This window comes from Nelusetta ayraudi, unplaced genomic scaffold (genome assembly GCF_046127955.1).
Source record: "Nelusetta ayraudi isolate G7.1 ecotype Tasmania unplaced genomic scaffold, CSIRO-AGI_Nayr_v1 ptg000002l, whole genome shotgun sequence".
Taxonomy (NCBI): Eukaryota; Metazoa; Chordata; class Actinopteri; order Tetraodontiformes; family Monacanthidae; genus Nelusetta; species Nelusetta ayraudi.
In genome coordinates, this window is record NW_027466052.1 from 7,834,497 (window position 1) to 7,849,843 (window position 15,347).

The 15,347-nt window shown below is 47.1% G+C and overlaps 1 protein-coding gene across 1 annotated transcript; it reads right to left on the reverse strand.

The window, feature by feature from the left end:
- Positions 1–96: 96 nt before the first annotated feature.
- On the reverse strand, positions 97–15,113 carry strc1 (stereocilin 1). The gene is made up of 28 exons (XM_076021412.1): positions 13,948–15,113; positions 13,794–13,818; positions 12,114–13,479; positions 10,937–11,788; positions 10,734–10,799; positions 10,314–10,424; positions 10,035–10,189; positions 9,410–9,596; positions 8,313–8,428; positions 7,985–8,114; positions 7,678–7,860; positions 6,779–6,817; positions 6,524–6,694; positions 6,277–6,417; positions 5,339–5,400; positions 5,114–5,249; positions 4,915–5,003; positions 4,657–4,792; positions 4,293–4,489; positions 4,127–4,217; positions 3,673–3,844; positions 3,074–3,249; positions 2,824–2,979; positions 2,149–2,291; positions 1,887–2,035; positions 1,528–1,625; positions 1,260–1,410; positions 97–712 (listed from the first exon to the last, which is right to left on the reverse strand). The coding sequence occupies exons 1-28, from the start codon at positions 14,633–14,635 to the stop codon at positions 603–605; spliced, it is 6,096 nt and encodes a 2,031-aa protein (XP_075877527.1). The 5' UTR covers positions 14,636–15,113; the 3' UTR covers positions 97–602.
- Positions 15,114–15,347: the final 234 nt, after the last annotated feature.

Consider the following 15,347-nt stretch of genomic DNA (forward strand, 5'->3'; position numbering starts at 1 on the left):
TATATATATATATATATATATATATATATATATATATATATATATATATATGTGTGTGTGTGTGTGTGTGTGTGTGTGTGTGTGTGTGTGTGTGTGTGTGTGTAGAGCGCAAGAAACAGGAAAATAGCAAATTAATATAATATTTCATAAATATGATATACGTAGTAATCTTAAAGCATTCACGCTATAAATATTCTTATTTTCAAAAATATAAAGCTTTAGGTTTGTAACACTTAATCTTCTCGTAATACCTGTTTCATAATGACATTTAAAGCTGTGTACAAGTTGGTGCAGGATATGGCTCGACATCCCTGAGGAGAAAATACTACTCTGATAGCGGGGGTTCATATCGTCTTAGGAAAACTAATTAACCTGCTAAATGTAATTAGGCTGTTTACGTTTCATGTTATTATTCATACCGTTTGATTGCTGTCGCATAGCATTTGACTTTTATTCATTTGGCTTCCTCAGTGCTAAATAAGAAAGTGGTAGATAAATCAAGATAAATCACCACACTACCAATAAATACAGTAGCCAATGCATTTACATCCTGAAGTGCTAGATGAGGAGGGTGCGTCCAGATCCAGTAGAGGACAGTGGGGTCATGGTCCAGGGCACAGAAGGGCAGTGCACGACACAATAATCAGCTGAGTCAGCAGCCCCAGTGTGAGAGACAGAGGACAGTGGCTCAGTGCCAACCCTCGTGACTTCCCTGCAGGAACACAGTGAAACCCAGTGGTCAACATGGGCAACCAGTTCAAATGTAGTCAAATGCAGGTTGTGATAGTTCTAAATGATCAGCCGTGTCATTTCATTATATAAATACTATTTTTTATCAATAAAAAAAAAATCACTGCAATTACATTTGATCTTTTACATCTGCGTTACCAATTTTACTGCAACTGCGATAAAGAAAAAACCCAATATGAAGTGAACCTCTTTTAAATTTGATAATATTTATTCAGATACACTACTTTTTTTTTTTTTCAAGTACTCCCTGTATATGAAACGGTATATCAGACTGTGCCTCTACTCTATTCACTAATGATGAAAAACAGTGGTGAAAGCATCATCTGTTAAATTCCCCCAAAACTATTTGAATAATTTTGTATTTTTTACTGAACCATTTAGCTAATTTTTAAACAACCAAACTTCAGGTGAAAATATTCATAGATGTAAACTGCAGCGAATACGCACCACATAGAAGTTATTGAATTTTGTAAATTGGAAAAAGTGAAAGGCAATAATTAATTGTTCACCTCTGAAGTCTACAGGCCTGTCCTCCCACGGCGTCAGCACCATAGCCAGAGCAGTTCTCTGAACATCGGACAGAGCAGACAACTGCTCATCAGTCACTGCTGCTGCCTGCTCATAGGAGAACATGCTGATCTGTCTCTGGTCAAACACCACCTTCAGGTACAGCAGGACAGCAGACAAAGCATTGGAATTCAGGAATTCATACAGGATCATACAAACTAACTAAAAAAGTGACGTGGTTACTTTTGAGAATACAGCAAAGTGACTTACAGCAAACTTATCAGGTGGTATGATTGAGATAGCCTCACTTCTGATTCCCTCTATTTGCTCCTTAACCAATGCAGACATGGCCATGTCAGGAAGACCGGCTGTGTGTGAAGAGCACACAGTATTCACAAATGTGAGTACATACAGCACCACACATCAATAAAAGAGTTATTACAATTGTTGTATGACAATATAGACAAGAAAGCTTCAAGAATTATGTAATACTTTTTTATTATTATTATATGTGTTGGGGGAAGAAAAGCATCCCAACATGGATGGATGGATGGATGGATTGATTGATTTGTAAAGTTGCCTGTAATGCAATGAGCTAAAGACTATGACATTTTCGCAAGACAAAATACCCGCCAGAACTCCAATCTCAATGAAGACATCAGTTCCCCACGAGCTTATTGGCCCAAACGCCAGGCTGTGGGTCAGCAGCCCAATGAGAGCCAGCAGTTGCTCCTCAGAGCATGACAGCCTCAGCTGTCCCAGGAAGAGCACCGCCTTACTACAGCCACCAGGGAGCAACACAGCATCGGGAGACAAGAAAGAAAAAACAGGGAGGAAGTCAGGACATCAAATAGTGAGTTTTGCTCACTGGTGTCTTTCTGAGCTGCTCACCTGAACTCAATGGCATTGAAGAGATTAATCTCTACGGCTTTGGCTCCACACACAGCGTAGCCCAGTGCCACCAGGGTGCTTGAGTCCAGCTGGCTCGGACTCTGCTTGGTTGAGTTCAACACAGTGGTGAACAACGCAGCCAGCTGGCATGGAAAGAGGAGTTATGACCCAGACATAAAACAGGGTTCGTCAGTCAGACAAGCCCCAGTTCTCTTGATATGCACAGAGTTAGACCTATTGAAAATGTCTATTTATACACATGAAAACGAGGGGAAAGGGTTATGCATGCATAATTATAGCACTCAAGTGCTAAGTTGTATGTACCTGGACTGGATTCTTAGTTACTGTCAGACGTTTCACTTGTCATCCAAAAAGCCTCCGCAGTTAAGGAAGTCAGAGAAGGGGAGGAACCTCTCGCAAGAAAAATGAAATGTCTGCAAGTAACTAAGAATTCCAGTTGAATTTGACTGAGAATCTTCACAGACAGCTTTAACCTTACATATACATCTTCTCTATACACATATACATCACAGCACAGATGAAAATGGTCTCAATAGTGTGAGACACTCATGAGCTTGTCTGGCAGTTGCTAATTCCTTAAATGAGGTGAGAAAAATAAGCGCAATTCTACTTTCACCTTTGGCCGCATTCAACATTTGACAGCCGTGAGCTCACCTGTCTGTTGCTCCAGGCGCTGACGGCTCCCATGGCAGCGATGCTCCTGCGGTCAGTCAGGTGGAGGCTGCCCAGCTCCTGCACTGACAGCTCCACGGCCACTCCACCCAGCTGAGAGATGACGGACTGGGAGAAGGAGGACACCGGGCCATAGATCTTCAGATGGAGAAGACAAAGACGAAGTCGAGGTGGTAAGTCTTAAAGTGAAACATAGCTCAGCTACACACCTTGCATGAAAGTGAAATCCCACCTGTCTGACTCTCCTGAGGACCTGACTGCGTTGGTAGGATGTGAGGAACGCGTCCCGGCCCATCAGCTCCAGGCAGTTGGAGAAGGCTGATGAGGACATGCTGGTGAGGCTGTTTGATGTCCAGGCAGATGGAGCTGTTGTGCGTAAGATCTGGCAGGTGGGAACCATTGGTGGCACTGCCAAAGACACAGAATTTTCCATCACATCCTGTGCGCACAGAATCAAATTGTAAAGACTGAAGGACTTTGTAATTATTTATAATAGTTATGTTATAACAATAATAAACAGTTAATGGATAAATATAGAGGTTCATGTATCATGTTTAATGTGGATGTTATGATCATAATAATGACATCAAAATTATTTTACTGTTGTTTTGTTTATTATCTTACATTTGTACAGTATTTATCCTACAACCTCAAAAATGTACTCAATCAGTTTATGTGATCATATTAATGGACATTCTAACTTGAGATGTCGACTGTTTGATTTAAACATGTAATGTGTTTGCCAGCATAATAATGTGCTGCCTTTTCCTCTCAAAAAATGAGATGCTGTGGTCTGTTTTTTTATGTTTGGGTTTTAGAGGTGTTGCTCACATGATGTGGGATTTATTTTGAGGAAGCCCAGGTAAAACTGGAGCACAAACTGCTGCTTTTCAAAAAGCTTCCTCCTCTCGACGGGGTCCGAGCAGCGAGCGCCCACTTCTCCCTGCTCCCACTGCCGCTGGCTCATGAACAGCTTCTCTATGCGACCCACAGTCATCAACGCCTGTGAGGAAACGCAGACGTGAACAAGTGAGGACGGGATAGCGGGAAACCGAGACACCTGATCGTGACACCTGCGCGAGGGGATGCGACACCTCAGGGATTTGTTTACGGCCTTTGTCGGTGCTAAACCTGGCAGGTCAAGTTACAATCCTTCTGCCTCACTATGAGTAATTCCGGACATGGAATGAATCCATTACTGGAGCAAATCCTTGAAGTTAACGGCATCTGCTCAGCAATTAAAGATGTAACGTTCGCGATCGAAAGATACAGCAAGGAAGCTCACCGGGGAGAGCTCCTGTAGTTTGCTCTCCGGCAGGAAGAACAGGAAGCGGTCCACCTGGCTAAGCGTTGTCCGGTGCCAAGTCTTTACTGAGCTGCACGAAACATTAGACGCCATCAGCGTCAGCCTCCAGCTGAGCAAACGCCAGGTTGCAGGTGAGAGCTTTTACCCAAAGGTGGTTGGTTCCTCCAGGATGCGAGCCACCAGGTCCATCTTACTGCTGCTGTAGCAGAGGCCGCGTAGGAAATGGAGGTTCTTCAGGAAGAAGCTGCGGTCCAGCTGGATGAAAACCTCATCCACCACAAACGGAGCCATAATGCCCAGCGAACGGAACTCCTCTTCTGTGAACAGGCCTGTGTACATCCCCTGCAGAGGATCCACAACACACTCAACTCAACCAAAAGGCCAAACGCACATTTTTTCTTTTTCTACTCTGGCACGTTTGCAACTCAAGATTCTGTCCCTTCTTTGTTTCTTGATTTTCAACTTTTTTTTCTTTAATTGATGAAATCTGTAAACGTCGCACTACTGACCATCCGCTGCACCATTTTGTCCACCAGCAGCTCTTGCTTTGTTCTGGACAGCAGGAGAAAGTGATGAGGCTCCTGAATAATCATTGTCCTCAGAGTGTCCATCATATCTGTGGGAAACTTCTTAATGGTGCTCACCCTGTAAGAGGCAACACAAACAAAATGTCCATTTTTTTTTATTTTTCCATGTGTGCGCGTATTATTTGCTCAGTAAGACATTTGAAACATGTGAAAGGGGAGGAGATCACTTCCAACACTCACGGCATGGAAAGCGCTATCTCAGCTCCGAGATCTTCAAGCAGTTCAGAGAAGAACTCAAACTGGTACAGCTCCTCGATCACACACTTTTTCTAGGAAGGAGCGTAAAAGCACACAACAGACAGCTTGTTATTCAACGCAATCAGCTGAAGACAGTATAATGTAGGCCAGTTAAAACAAACAGACAAACATGCAAGTGTACCAGTGAGGTGTGCAGAAGCCCTGGCTGCTGCCTGAGGAGGCCTAGGATTCTTCTCATTGATGGAGGGGACGGATCCGCCCGGAAACGTTCCTGTAATACTCTGCAGCTCGCACCCTGGCCGATGGTCCCAAGACTCCTGATGACAGAGAGAGCAGTGTCACTGAACATAACACTGCATTTCACATTCAGAGAAAAGTGTTTGTCGGGAAAGTAGATCTTACTTACAGAAAGTCAGCGTTGACTGAATTCCTTTTAGTGCTGAACATCTGATTGAAAATGGCTTTGGCCTGAAAAGGGATTTTGAAAAATGAAAAATGATTTAGTCTTTGTAGCGTGTTTGTAGCAGGTTTATGTAGAAATTGGATGTTTTATCCCCAGTTACTTCAAGCAGAGACAAGAGCAATTTGTTAAGAAGCCGTTTTTCTATTTTTATCTTCAGTGGTGATGGCGCCTCTGCTACTAAATTATTTAGCAGTTAATCAAGACATTGCCATGCAAAACTATCTCCTGACAAACAGAGGATGTGTTTTTAATCAAAGGACACACAAAGGGATCATAACACAGCGTAAAAGGTCACAGGATAGGCACTCGAGCGAATGCGAAGTCACTAAATACTTGATGGTCGGCCCTTTAATCCACAGGTGTCAAACTCTGGCCCGCGGGTCAAATTTGGCCAGCAGTGTAATTATGTTTGGCCCGCAAGCATGCTGGTATTTTGGCGTGTCAATCAGGACAGGACATTCATTGAAGGATATTATTATTACTTAATTGGTTTATTGTTGCTATTTTATTTTTAAACATAGAATTAGCCCGTGGAAAAAGGTTACTGTTGAAATTAAAATCAGACAGATTTTAATGCAAATAAAAAAGAGGCATACAAATTTTAATTACATTTTATTTACTTTTATTAGTTTTTCTTTTATTTAAAATTCGATTTAGCATGTGTGCAATATGAAGGTATTTATTATATAGTTATAGCTTTGCTTGTTCCATATTCATGTTGAAGCACAACTTGTTTGAGGTCCAAATGAAAAGGTTCACTGTTCTGTCTGGACGAAGATTTTTTTCAATAAATTGTCAGCAGTGTAAACAAGCAAAGCCATAGTATTTGGCTCGGAATGCACTTGTACAACATTTTTACAGTGAATATTAGCACTGCATACCTGCTGTGTGTTCCAGGGTTTGGTGGCGACTGCGGGGATGTTGTTCACGAGCAGGTGTGTCCTGGACAGGACACTCAGCAGCGGTGTGCAATAAAGCAAAGGCCTCACTTCATCCAACCAGCTGACCACCTCCACAAAGCCCTGTTCAGAAAAGAGTGTGATAAACAAGATGCAACCATCTGTCCATGAATTGTTAAAGGCACTTTGAATTTGCTTTTTAAAGATTTTTGTCCTCGTTGTCTCTTACCCATAGTTTGGTGGCGATGGCGTTGGCTTGAGGAGGGCTGAGACCCGGCGTGTGCTGGGCCATGGCAGGCAGAGACGACAGCAGCCTGTCAGATGTCAGGGTCAAAAAAGTCTCCGTCTTCATGCCCACAATGAGAGGCCCCAGGTGCTGGAGCTGCCCAGGAGTGGTCAGCTGTGCACAGGTGACAAAGGATCAGGATGCAGGAAAGTTATAAACATACAGTTTAGCATTGTGCTGACTAATGACGTGACTCACAGTGCTGCTTGAAGACATCTTGTCTACAATTGTGGCTGCCTGGGGGAATGAAAGAAGAAAAAAGTTGGTAGAAGCAGGATTTTTTTTTTTAAGGTCATATGACCTGAAGACAGACGTGGTTTTAAGTGGTACAACAGCTGCGAGGCTGATGTGAAAGGGAAAGGCCCCGGTTCAGATGATAGCTGAGGGTGAAATAATGCTCAGGTCTGTCTCAGGAGCCTCCTCGGCTCCGGGGTCAGAGGTCGAGTTGCTTGTCAGCTGTTCCCCAGACCCGCCACTCCCACCATCCACCTGCTGTCAAGGAACCCAAGCATGTGCAACAAACAGATGCTTGTGAAGTGAAAGGACCTGGCCACACCCCCACTCAAACTGACCCAGCCATAAAGTGTTTATTTTTGCAATAATATGACATAATATGAAGGACTAGATTAATCATGTGAAACTCCTGTGTTTTTCAAAAAATGATAATGAGAGGATATGTATCAGTTTCAGACAACAGGTAAGTCAGGCAAAGAAAACTTGTAAGAGCATGTAAATGCACAGAGGAGCAAACAGGAAGTGCCATGAAGTGTATAACATGTAATCAAATCTATACAAAAAAAGATTAAAAATTAAAAAAAAGTGATAACATTTTTTTTTTTTAAAGAAAAATAGGAAAACTAATATATAAACATATAAAGACATTTTGGGATTGAAGATTGTTTAACTTCTTAACAGCGAAAGGAAGAAATGAAAATGTTTGAAAATGTGATCATGTTGTTAAAACTATTTTTGCTTCTTTACAGTCAAGATATTAAATCATCATATAGATCATTTAAAAAAGGTGCAGCAGAGCCATGAAAACAATTTATTTTCTGCATGAACTGAAAATGTTGTTGGAGCAGTTTGACTGTTCTCACTTGCACAGGGCTGAATGACACAGAGCTGAGGGCCGGCAGGGCAGCGAGCAGCTCCCTCGCTCTGAGGCCTTCCAAGAACGGCAGGCCGAGCAGGGGCAGGAGCGGGGAGAGCTCCGCCAGTCGAGCGGCGCTGAGCGAAGAAGGGCCGTCCAGTTCTGTGGTGTTCAGTAACAAACTGGAAAGCTGCTCAAGGGAAGAAGCACAGACACACAGAAACATCAATTTCTGACAAATGTGCTCCATGCATACAACTTTGCAAAAAAATAAAAACATTTTTTTTTTAAAGTACACAGAGATGATTCTCTACCAGATGGCTGGGCAGACTGAGTCTGTGACGCGTGCAGTTCATGACAATGTCCTGGATGGCGCCAAAGACCTCTGAGTCTTTGTACGCAAGTAGGTCCTCTGGTTCCGCCAGGCAGGACAAATCACCCAGCCTGCAAACACACAAAACTACAGGTATTTCGTTCCCAACTCCCTGCTGGGCCTCCATAGAAACACAAAGTCACACAACAAGCCAAAACTCATGTCACAGGTTCTTCGGCGTGACCAGAAGAAGCAGTTTTCAGTCTAATCTGCAGATTTCAGTTTTGATGCAGGATATGCAGAGGCGCCCTCAATCATTCATTGCCTACCTGGCAAAATCCGAGCCCGTCAGGTTTCTGTAGGTGCCGATGATGCTGTGAGCAATGAATTCCTGCTTTAGAGAGCTGAGGGTGTTTCTCTGCAACAAATCCAGTCCATCCAACAGCTTGCGATGCACATGACAGTAGACAGACAGACAGACAGACAGACAAGGCCGCATTGATCAGTATTTGAAAAGAAAAAAAAACTCCATTGAGTACAGACTGTAGAGTAGCCACAGAATCAATGATGTGAACAACATCCAACAACATGCGCTAAGACGAAAGAAACCAGAAATTTCAAGCTTCTATTTCATCATTTCACGTCTTCGCTCACAACCTTCAACTCCATCTGAGGCATCTGGAGAAGGGATCGCAGCAAAGATTGAAACCAAGAAAGAAACTTCAAACATAAGGCACCTAGATGAGGTTTTTCTGCTTTGACAGTCTTGACAATGTCACTAAGAAATATGACCCCTCAAGTCCAAGGATGTAACCCAAGGCATGTGCTCTGACCTCGTGTTTGCCGCAGAGTAACGTCGGGATGCAATATTTACGAGAGCCGTGGAAACCTGAAGGAATCAGGGGTCGCGAACTGACACCTCGAGTCGAGCGGTGAGGCGGTTAAAAGGTCGAACATCCACGTGATGAAAGGGCCTTACAGGTTGCTCTGCACTCATATTTGTCTCCTCCATCACTTCCTCGCTTGAACTCTGACTCCCTGACTGATCCAACATCAGATGTCAACTGACATCTGCCACCATAAAAAAAACCCACATGAAAAGTCGAACGGCCTATGAGGGATTTATTTCTCATCTGCTGCCACAGCTCAGTCATTTCTGTGTACACCTTCCTGGTCGGATGTTTAAACCAAGTTGCAAAGGATCACCGACAGGCAAGAGTGTATCCACACGAGATTCTCACACAATCTCTTGAAGACCTTCATCATTTACCTTCAAGTCAGCAGAAAGCCTGGATGATTATGTCACAGAGGGAAGAAGCTTACTTTTAACCCATTGTATGTGACAAGTGGCTCATCTGCAGCGTGACTAACAGCGTCGCCTGCCTCGGGTTTCCCAATCGGGTGTCAGAGCTCACAAGTCTATTACCTGAGCAGGCAAGAGGTGTTGGAAGATGTGGAAGGGCAGGTAGGCGATCAGGTTCCCAGTGTCTGTAATCAGTGACCGATGGCCTCCAGAGATGTCGGAGGGGCTCAGGGCCTCGCTGTACCACAAGCCGAATGCTAACCTCTGCTCCAGAGTCAGGCTCCACAAGTTGTTGTTGATGGTGTCTCTTCTGTGAGAGAAGAGGGTGGGAAAAAGAGCATCTTAAAAAAAAAAGGGAAGAAAAAAAATGTTGCGTCATGGAGCATGACGTGGTCGCAGGGTGAAGGCCGTGGGATATATTCTTGCTCACAGGGCCTTCGTGTGAAGAGTTGGCATCCCCTCCTGGGTTCAATCCAGGTAACTTCCACAGTCCAAAGACATTACATACATTACAAACATGTCTATGGTGGTGGGTGGATGATTGGATGAATGGATGAAACCAGCTCTCATCATCCACAGCTGGATGGCCAATGAATTCAGGTCTGAACAGGGTTCTGAACATTCTATCAAAGGCATTTTCTTTCTTGCTGATCGTCACATGGGAACTGAATTGCCCATCCTGGCATAGACAAAGCTGCGTGAACTGTGTCAATCATGGGAAACCACTTTATGACTTTCTGTTACATACACACTCAGGTTGTCCTGCAGTGAAGGCAAAGTGTGGATGTCGGCTGGGGTTGCTTCTGCCAGGACTGGGGCCAAGTCGGGGAAGAGACTGCCGTCTTTTAGCAGGTGAGTCTGGAACAGCACTGACACCATGGTGGAGAGGTACTCATCAGGCAACTGGGGAGTGGAAACAACGTGATGTTAGCAGCAACTGAGTCATTGTTCAGCTGATTTTAACGATGCCAAGGCAGAGACACAGGAGTAAAAACTCCGAGGTGAATGTGTTTTCAGTGTGTCTCACCCGCAGCGTCTGTTTGTTTCTGCTGTAGTACCGAAGAATCAGTCTGACTGTGGTGACTGGAGCTGCAGTGAGCATCGACCTCAGGCTGCTCATGGGTACTCTGAAATACTCCTGTGCACGACACAGAACAATTTCAGTCACAATTATGATAGAAATACAAAACAAAAAGGTCCGAACCAGGGTTCTAATTTGTGTGTGTGTGACGGTAAAACTTAAGTATCAAGGCAGACATTATGTTTAATATTTTCACTTGTTCACTGGTAAAACTGCACTGGCCAGTGCAGTGTTCAGATGGTCCACTGGTGGTTCTTTGGCTGATTCTTTCAGAGTCTAAGGTTTTATCACTGGAAATCATGTATGTCTGGGTTCCTTATTTCAGCGTGGACTGAGACAGCTTAAAACGCTGGGCTATGACATCACCTCAATGACGGAGGACCCGTCGCTGTTGGCGTATCTCGTTGTCTGCATTAAGCTGGTCAAGACCCTCTGCATGCAGAAGCAGAAACATAGGCACGAATTCATGACACAGCAGGACTTGGATGGAACCATCTACAAAAGCGTGTTACGAAGTGTGAAGACATCCAGTGTTTCTCTTCCTTCTCACCCTTCATCAAGCCACCTACCCCAAAACACTGAAGCAGGACCCTCTTCTTCTCAAAGGCGTTCTCCCTCTTGAGGAAACTGACCACGGTCTGCAACACGCTCTGCCTGATGTTCTCAGTGACGTGCAGCGAGCCATTCTGGACCTCCTCCAGCGCCAGAAGGATGACCACAGTGCTGCTGACCGCCTGCTCCAACACAGCGGCCACTGGCGGAGTCAGCAGCGCGTCCACCCTGGTCACCAGACTCTCCAACCAGCAGCGCACCATCATCTGCATGGCCACGTTCTGGCTGGCGCCGGGCCTGCAGGCTGAGGTGAGGTCGGCTGAGCAGGTCCAGTTGAACTGCCTCACCAGGTTTCTGGCCAGGCAGAAATGAGGCTCTGTGGTGTTGTTGTTGTTGATGGTGGTCCCGGTGGTGAAGTTGGTGTAGGTGGTACACATGCTGGAAACCCACATACCAGACGGCTCCCTGGACAGTAAGAACAGAAGAGCAGCGTTCGGGCAAACTGCGGAGACCAAACCAGTTTGGTCGTGTTCCCAGCAGAGAGTCAGGAGAGCTGCGGAGGGCAGAGAGACCAGCCAGCTGGAGTAGTGGCACTGCTCTGCAGGCTTGAATACGCCCTGGTCTCCTCCACCACCTTCACTTCCTCCTTCACCACCTCCTCCTCCTCCTCCAGGAGTGACTGCTGTGTGTGAGTGGTTAGCACAGTGTTGTGTGAGCCAGGTGTTGTCCTGATTGGCCATCAGGTTCTGTAGGACGGTGCTGTTGGCGCAGACTTTGGCAGTGAAGTTGAGGGGGTCGATCTCAGCGCAGAGAGCCAGCTCAGTCATGTCCACGATGATGGGACGGCTCCACTCAGAGTATTTGCACACCTAAATTAAAAACAAACAAAAAAATTGCACGACTTCTATGAAGAATATGTGGATATTATTCCTGTTATTAGTTATGGTTGCTTGAATTGGAGCTATTTGATCTATGCTGCTGTGTCGTTCAATATAAAAGTGGATCTTGGCTTTAGGGTCACTAGCCTCCACTGCAAGCATGAATTAAATAATCGATCAATTTTACTTTAACCAGTGTTTTTTTTTCCCCTAAACAAGTTTCCGTACTTTTACTTATACACAGAGTGTGTGAGTCTTTATGCACGTCGTGCTTGCAACACGTGTATTCACAACCATGCAGGTGGATGATGCCCACCTGTGGCATGACTGAAATATCCTTCATTTCATCGATGCCTGCGCACACCGTCGTCAGCCACTGGTTCCGAGGGTCCCGCAGGAGCTTCTCCAGCACGGACGCCTCGCAGCAGACGCTCCTCTGGAAAGCCGGCCTGTCGTGTTGCCAGCAGAGGCCCACCACCGACTCGTCCACCTGGCGCGTTGCCCACGTGTGGTAGTCGCACCAGCCCGTGATGTCGAAGGGCTGGGTGGCCACGGGGGGCAGCAGGCTCACTGAGCTGCTGCAGTGATCCTCCAGCCAGCCGTTCTCTGCGATGCCCAGCAGGCGGTCGAGAAAGGTCCTGTTGGCGCACACCTCCCGGGTGAAGCCGCTCTGATCGAGGCGGATGCACCGGGACAGGAGCTCCATGCCCACTTGCGCCACGTCGTGCCACTCCGAGTACCGGCAGTCGTCCGGCACCAGTAGCGCCTCGTCGCTGGGCTGCGGCGGCAGCGGCGGGCGGAGCAGGTGCGTGCAGTTCGGCATGAGGTGCCCGTTCTCGGGGTTGGAGAAGACGAGCATGAAGAGCCCCGTGTGCTCGCACATGAGCTGCGTCAGCCCGGGAGCGTCCAGGCTGAGGCAGAACTCGAGCAGGGCGGGCCGGACCGGCGCCGAGGGCTCGCCGAGGAGCCACTGCTCGTAGGCGCAGAAGTGGCCCAGCAGGTAGTCGCCGTCCGCGGCGGACGAGTTGGCGCAGTAGCCGTACAGCCAGCTGTTCATCGGCTCCGCGAGCAGCTTCCGCAGCAGCGCGGCGTCGCGGCACACGCGCGCCACGAACTCCTCGCGCTCGTTGTCGCTGCACAGCGACACGAGGACGGCGTCCGCCGCGTCGCCCTCGAGCCAGCTGTTGTAGTCGCACGCCAGCTGCTGCAGGTTGGGAGCCTCTCGGGCCACGCGGGAGGGGGAGGAGGGGGAGGACGGTGGCACGCGCTCCACGGCGCAGGCAGGCGCACGGGTGAGAAGCGGCGACAGCAGCGCTTTGGCCACGGAGCACGTGTTGCTCCACACCTGGAGGACCTGGCGGGGGCTGAGGGAGCTCAGCGACCGGCAGACCGCGAGCACAGAGGCGGAGGATCGCGACGCTGCGCCGGAGAGGATGTCGGCACACAGCGTGTCGTTGACCCCGGCCAGACTGCGGCGGTCACACCTCAGTAGGGCCTCCTCCTTCTCCACCACCACCTCCACAACATCTGGGGCCCTGCGTTGCTGGAAAGGCACGCTGGCAGGGTCCCGGCACTCCGGACCCGGGTACGTGCAGGCAGACTGGTCCGGTGCCAGGAAGACGTCGAGCAGGATGTCGATGAGAGAGCTGCTTAGTGACCAGCTCACATTGTGCTTGAGGCCCCTGCGTGACGAAGGCATCGACACAGATTGGTTTTGTTCACAGGCTGAAAACCAAACACAGAATTGCACCTGCAGCACCAGCACCACTTGTCCTATTACAAGAATTGAGATTCAGTTAGCAAACGACTTGACTGTTAATATTGTACCAGAACTTATTTGCACTTTTTTGTTTTTATTCATTATTTGTGGCAACATTCTCTGACTGGCTCTCAGTATGTGTAAAAAAGCATTACACTCAACAATTTGCTTATAGCTTTGTGCATTATCAAGGACATTGTATGTAGTGTAATATGTAGTGTTTAACTAATGACTTACCACATGATGAGCTGCTTCAGATCTCCTGAAAAAGAAAAGATGAACACATGAATAACTCTGAGGTTCTTAACTACACTATATTTTAAAAGGGTGACCTTTAATAGATTGATTTTTTTTTTTTTTTTTTTTTTTAAACAGAAAAACAATGACCCACCTTGCTCACAGCTCTCTTTTTCATCGACTGATGGTATCTGAATCCCAAACTGCAGAGCTATCCTGATGTAGTCCATCGGCACTTGGAGCAACGTTGCGACAAACTCCAGAGCGTACTTAGCGGCCGTGTCTACGAGGCCGCCGACGGCATCCATTAGTTTCCCCGACGGAGGGAAACTGGACAGGATGTCGGTGAGGGAGTGCTGAAAGCCACCTGGGCTGCCCGTCGTCCACGCATCCGTCCTGAGGTAGGCCTTCAGGAAACCGCCCGGCTCGGCGTCCGCGGTCGGCGGCGTGCAGCTCTGGGACCTCAGAGACGACACGAACGCCAGCAGTGGCTGGAGCAGGTCCAGGGAGACGGTCTTCGCCAGCTCAGCCTCCAGGCCACAGTCCTGCCTCCCAGCCAGGAGACAGACCACGGCGCCGGGAAGGTCGGCCAGGAAGCCCCCACTCAGCAGCGGCTGGAGGACGGCGTACAGGTCGCTCAGCGTTCGGTAGTAAACGTTCACGTCGAAACCCTCGGCTGCGGACGTGCTGCTGCGAGCGTCTCCGTTGTGCCCGGACAAGAGGCGGATGTGGCTGATCACCGCCTGGATGTCTCCTTCAAGCCTGGAGGCCTCGTCAGGCGTCCGCTCGGTCTGCCTCCGTATTAATTTGGGTTGTGGGCTCGCGAGCTCGAAACTACACATGATCCCTGGAGAGCAAAGTTCAAAAATGTGTGAGTCTCTGACAACACGCTCTTTCAAGCCATAAGGACACTTGAGCGTTCACACAACTGCATAACTTGCCACACAATCATGACACAACAGATGCAGTTATATGACTGAAATAACACATAAGAAGTTCATAATTGGATATGAAACCAGGTGATGCCTTGTTTTTCTTGAGACCCCCTGAACTCTCCCGAGGTTTTGTTTTGTTTTTTGCATTTAGGCATTTAACAGATTTACCACAATCATTTAAATTAAATGTTATAAGTGTCCACACATTCAAAAATAAAGCTACATTGGACTTAAAATATTTTGATATGTAATGGACAGATTTCTTCTGTTTTTGCCAACAATTCTGCAGTTTAACACTTACCAAATAGGAAGCAGGTCATGCAAGCAGATTTCTTGAACCACATTCTGGTATTTTCTTCACCTGAGTTGCAATAGAATATTCAATTAAATCCGTACGGTTTCATCCTGTTGCTGTAGTAGAGGTGATGTCCACTTGAAGCGGACGAACCAGGCTCAGAGTAGGATTCATATTCATGAAACAAGCCACTAAACCAAATAAGTCATTTATCCTCAGTCTAACTTCTCTGCCGTCCTGCAGCCAAAAGGTGACGATGTCCACTGGCCTGCACCCTGCTGCTCGGCTCTGGGTCCCTCAGCTCCGTACTGGCCCTGCAACCCT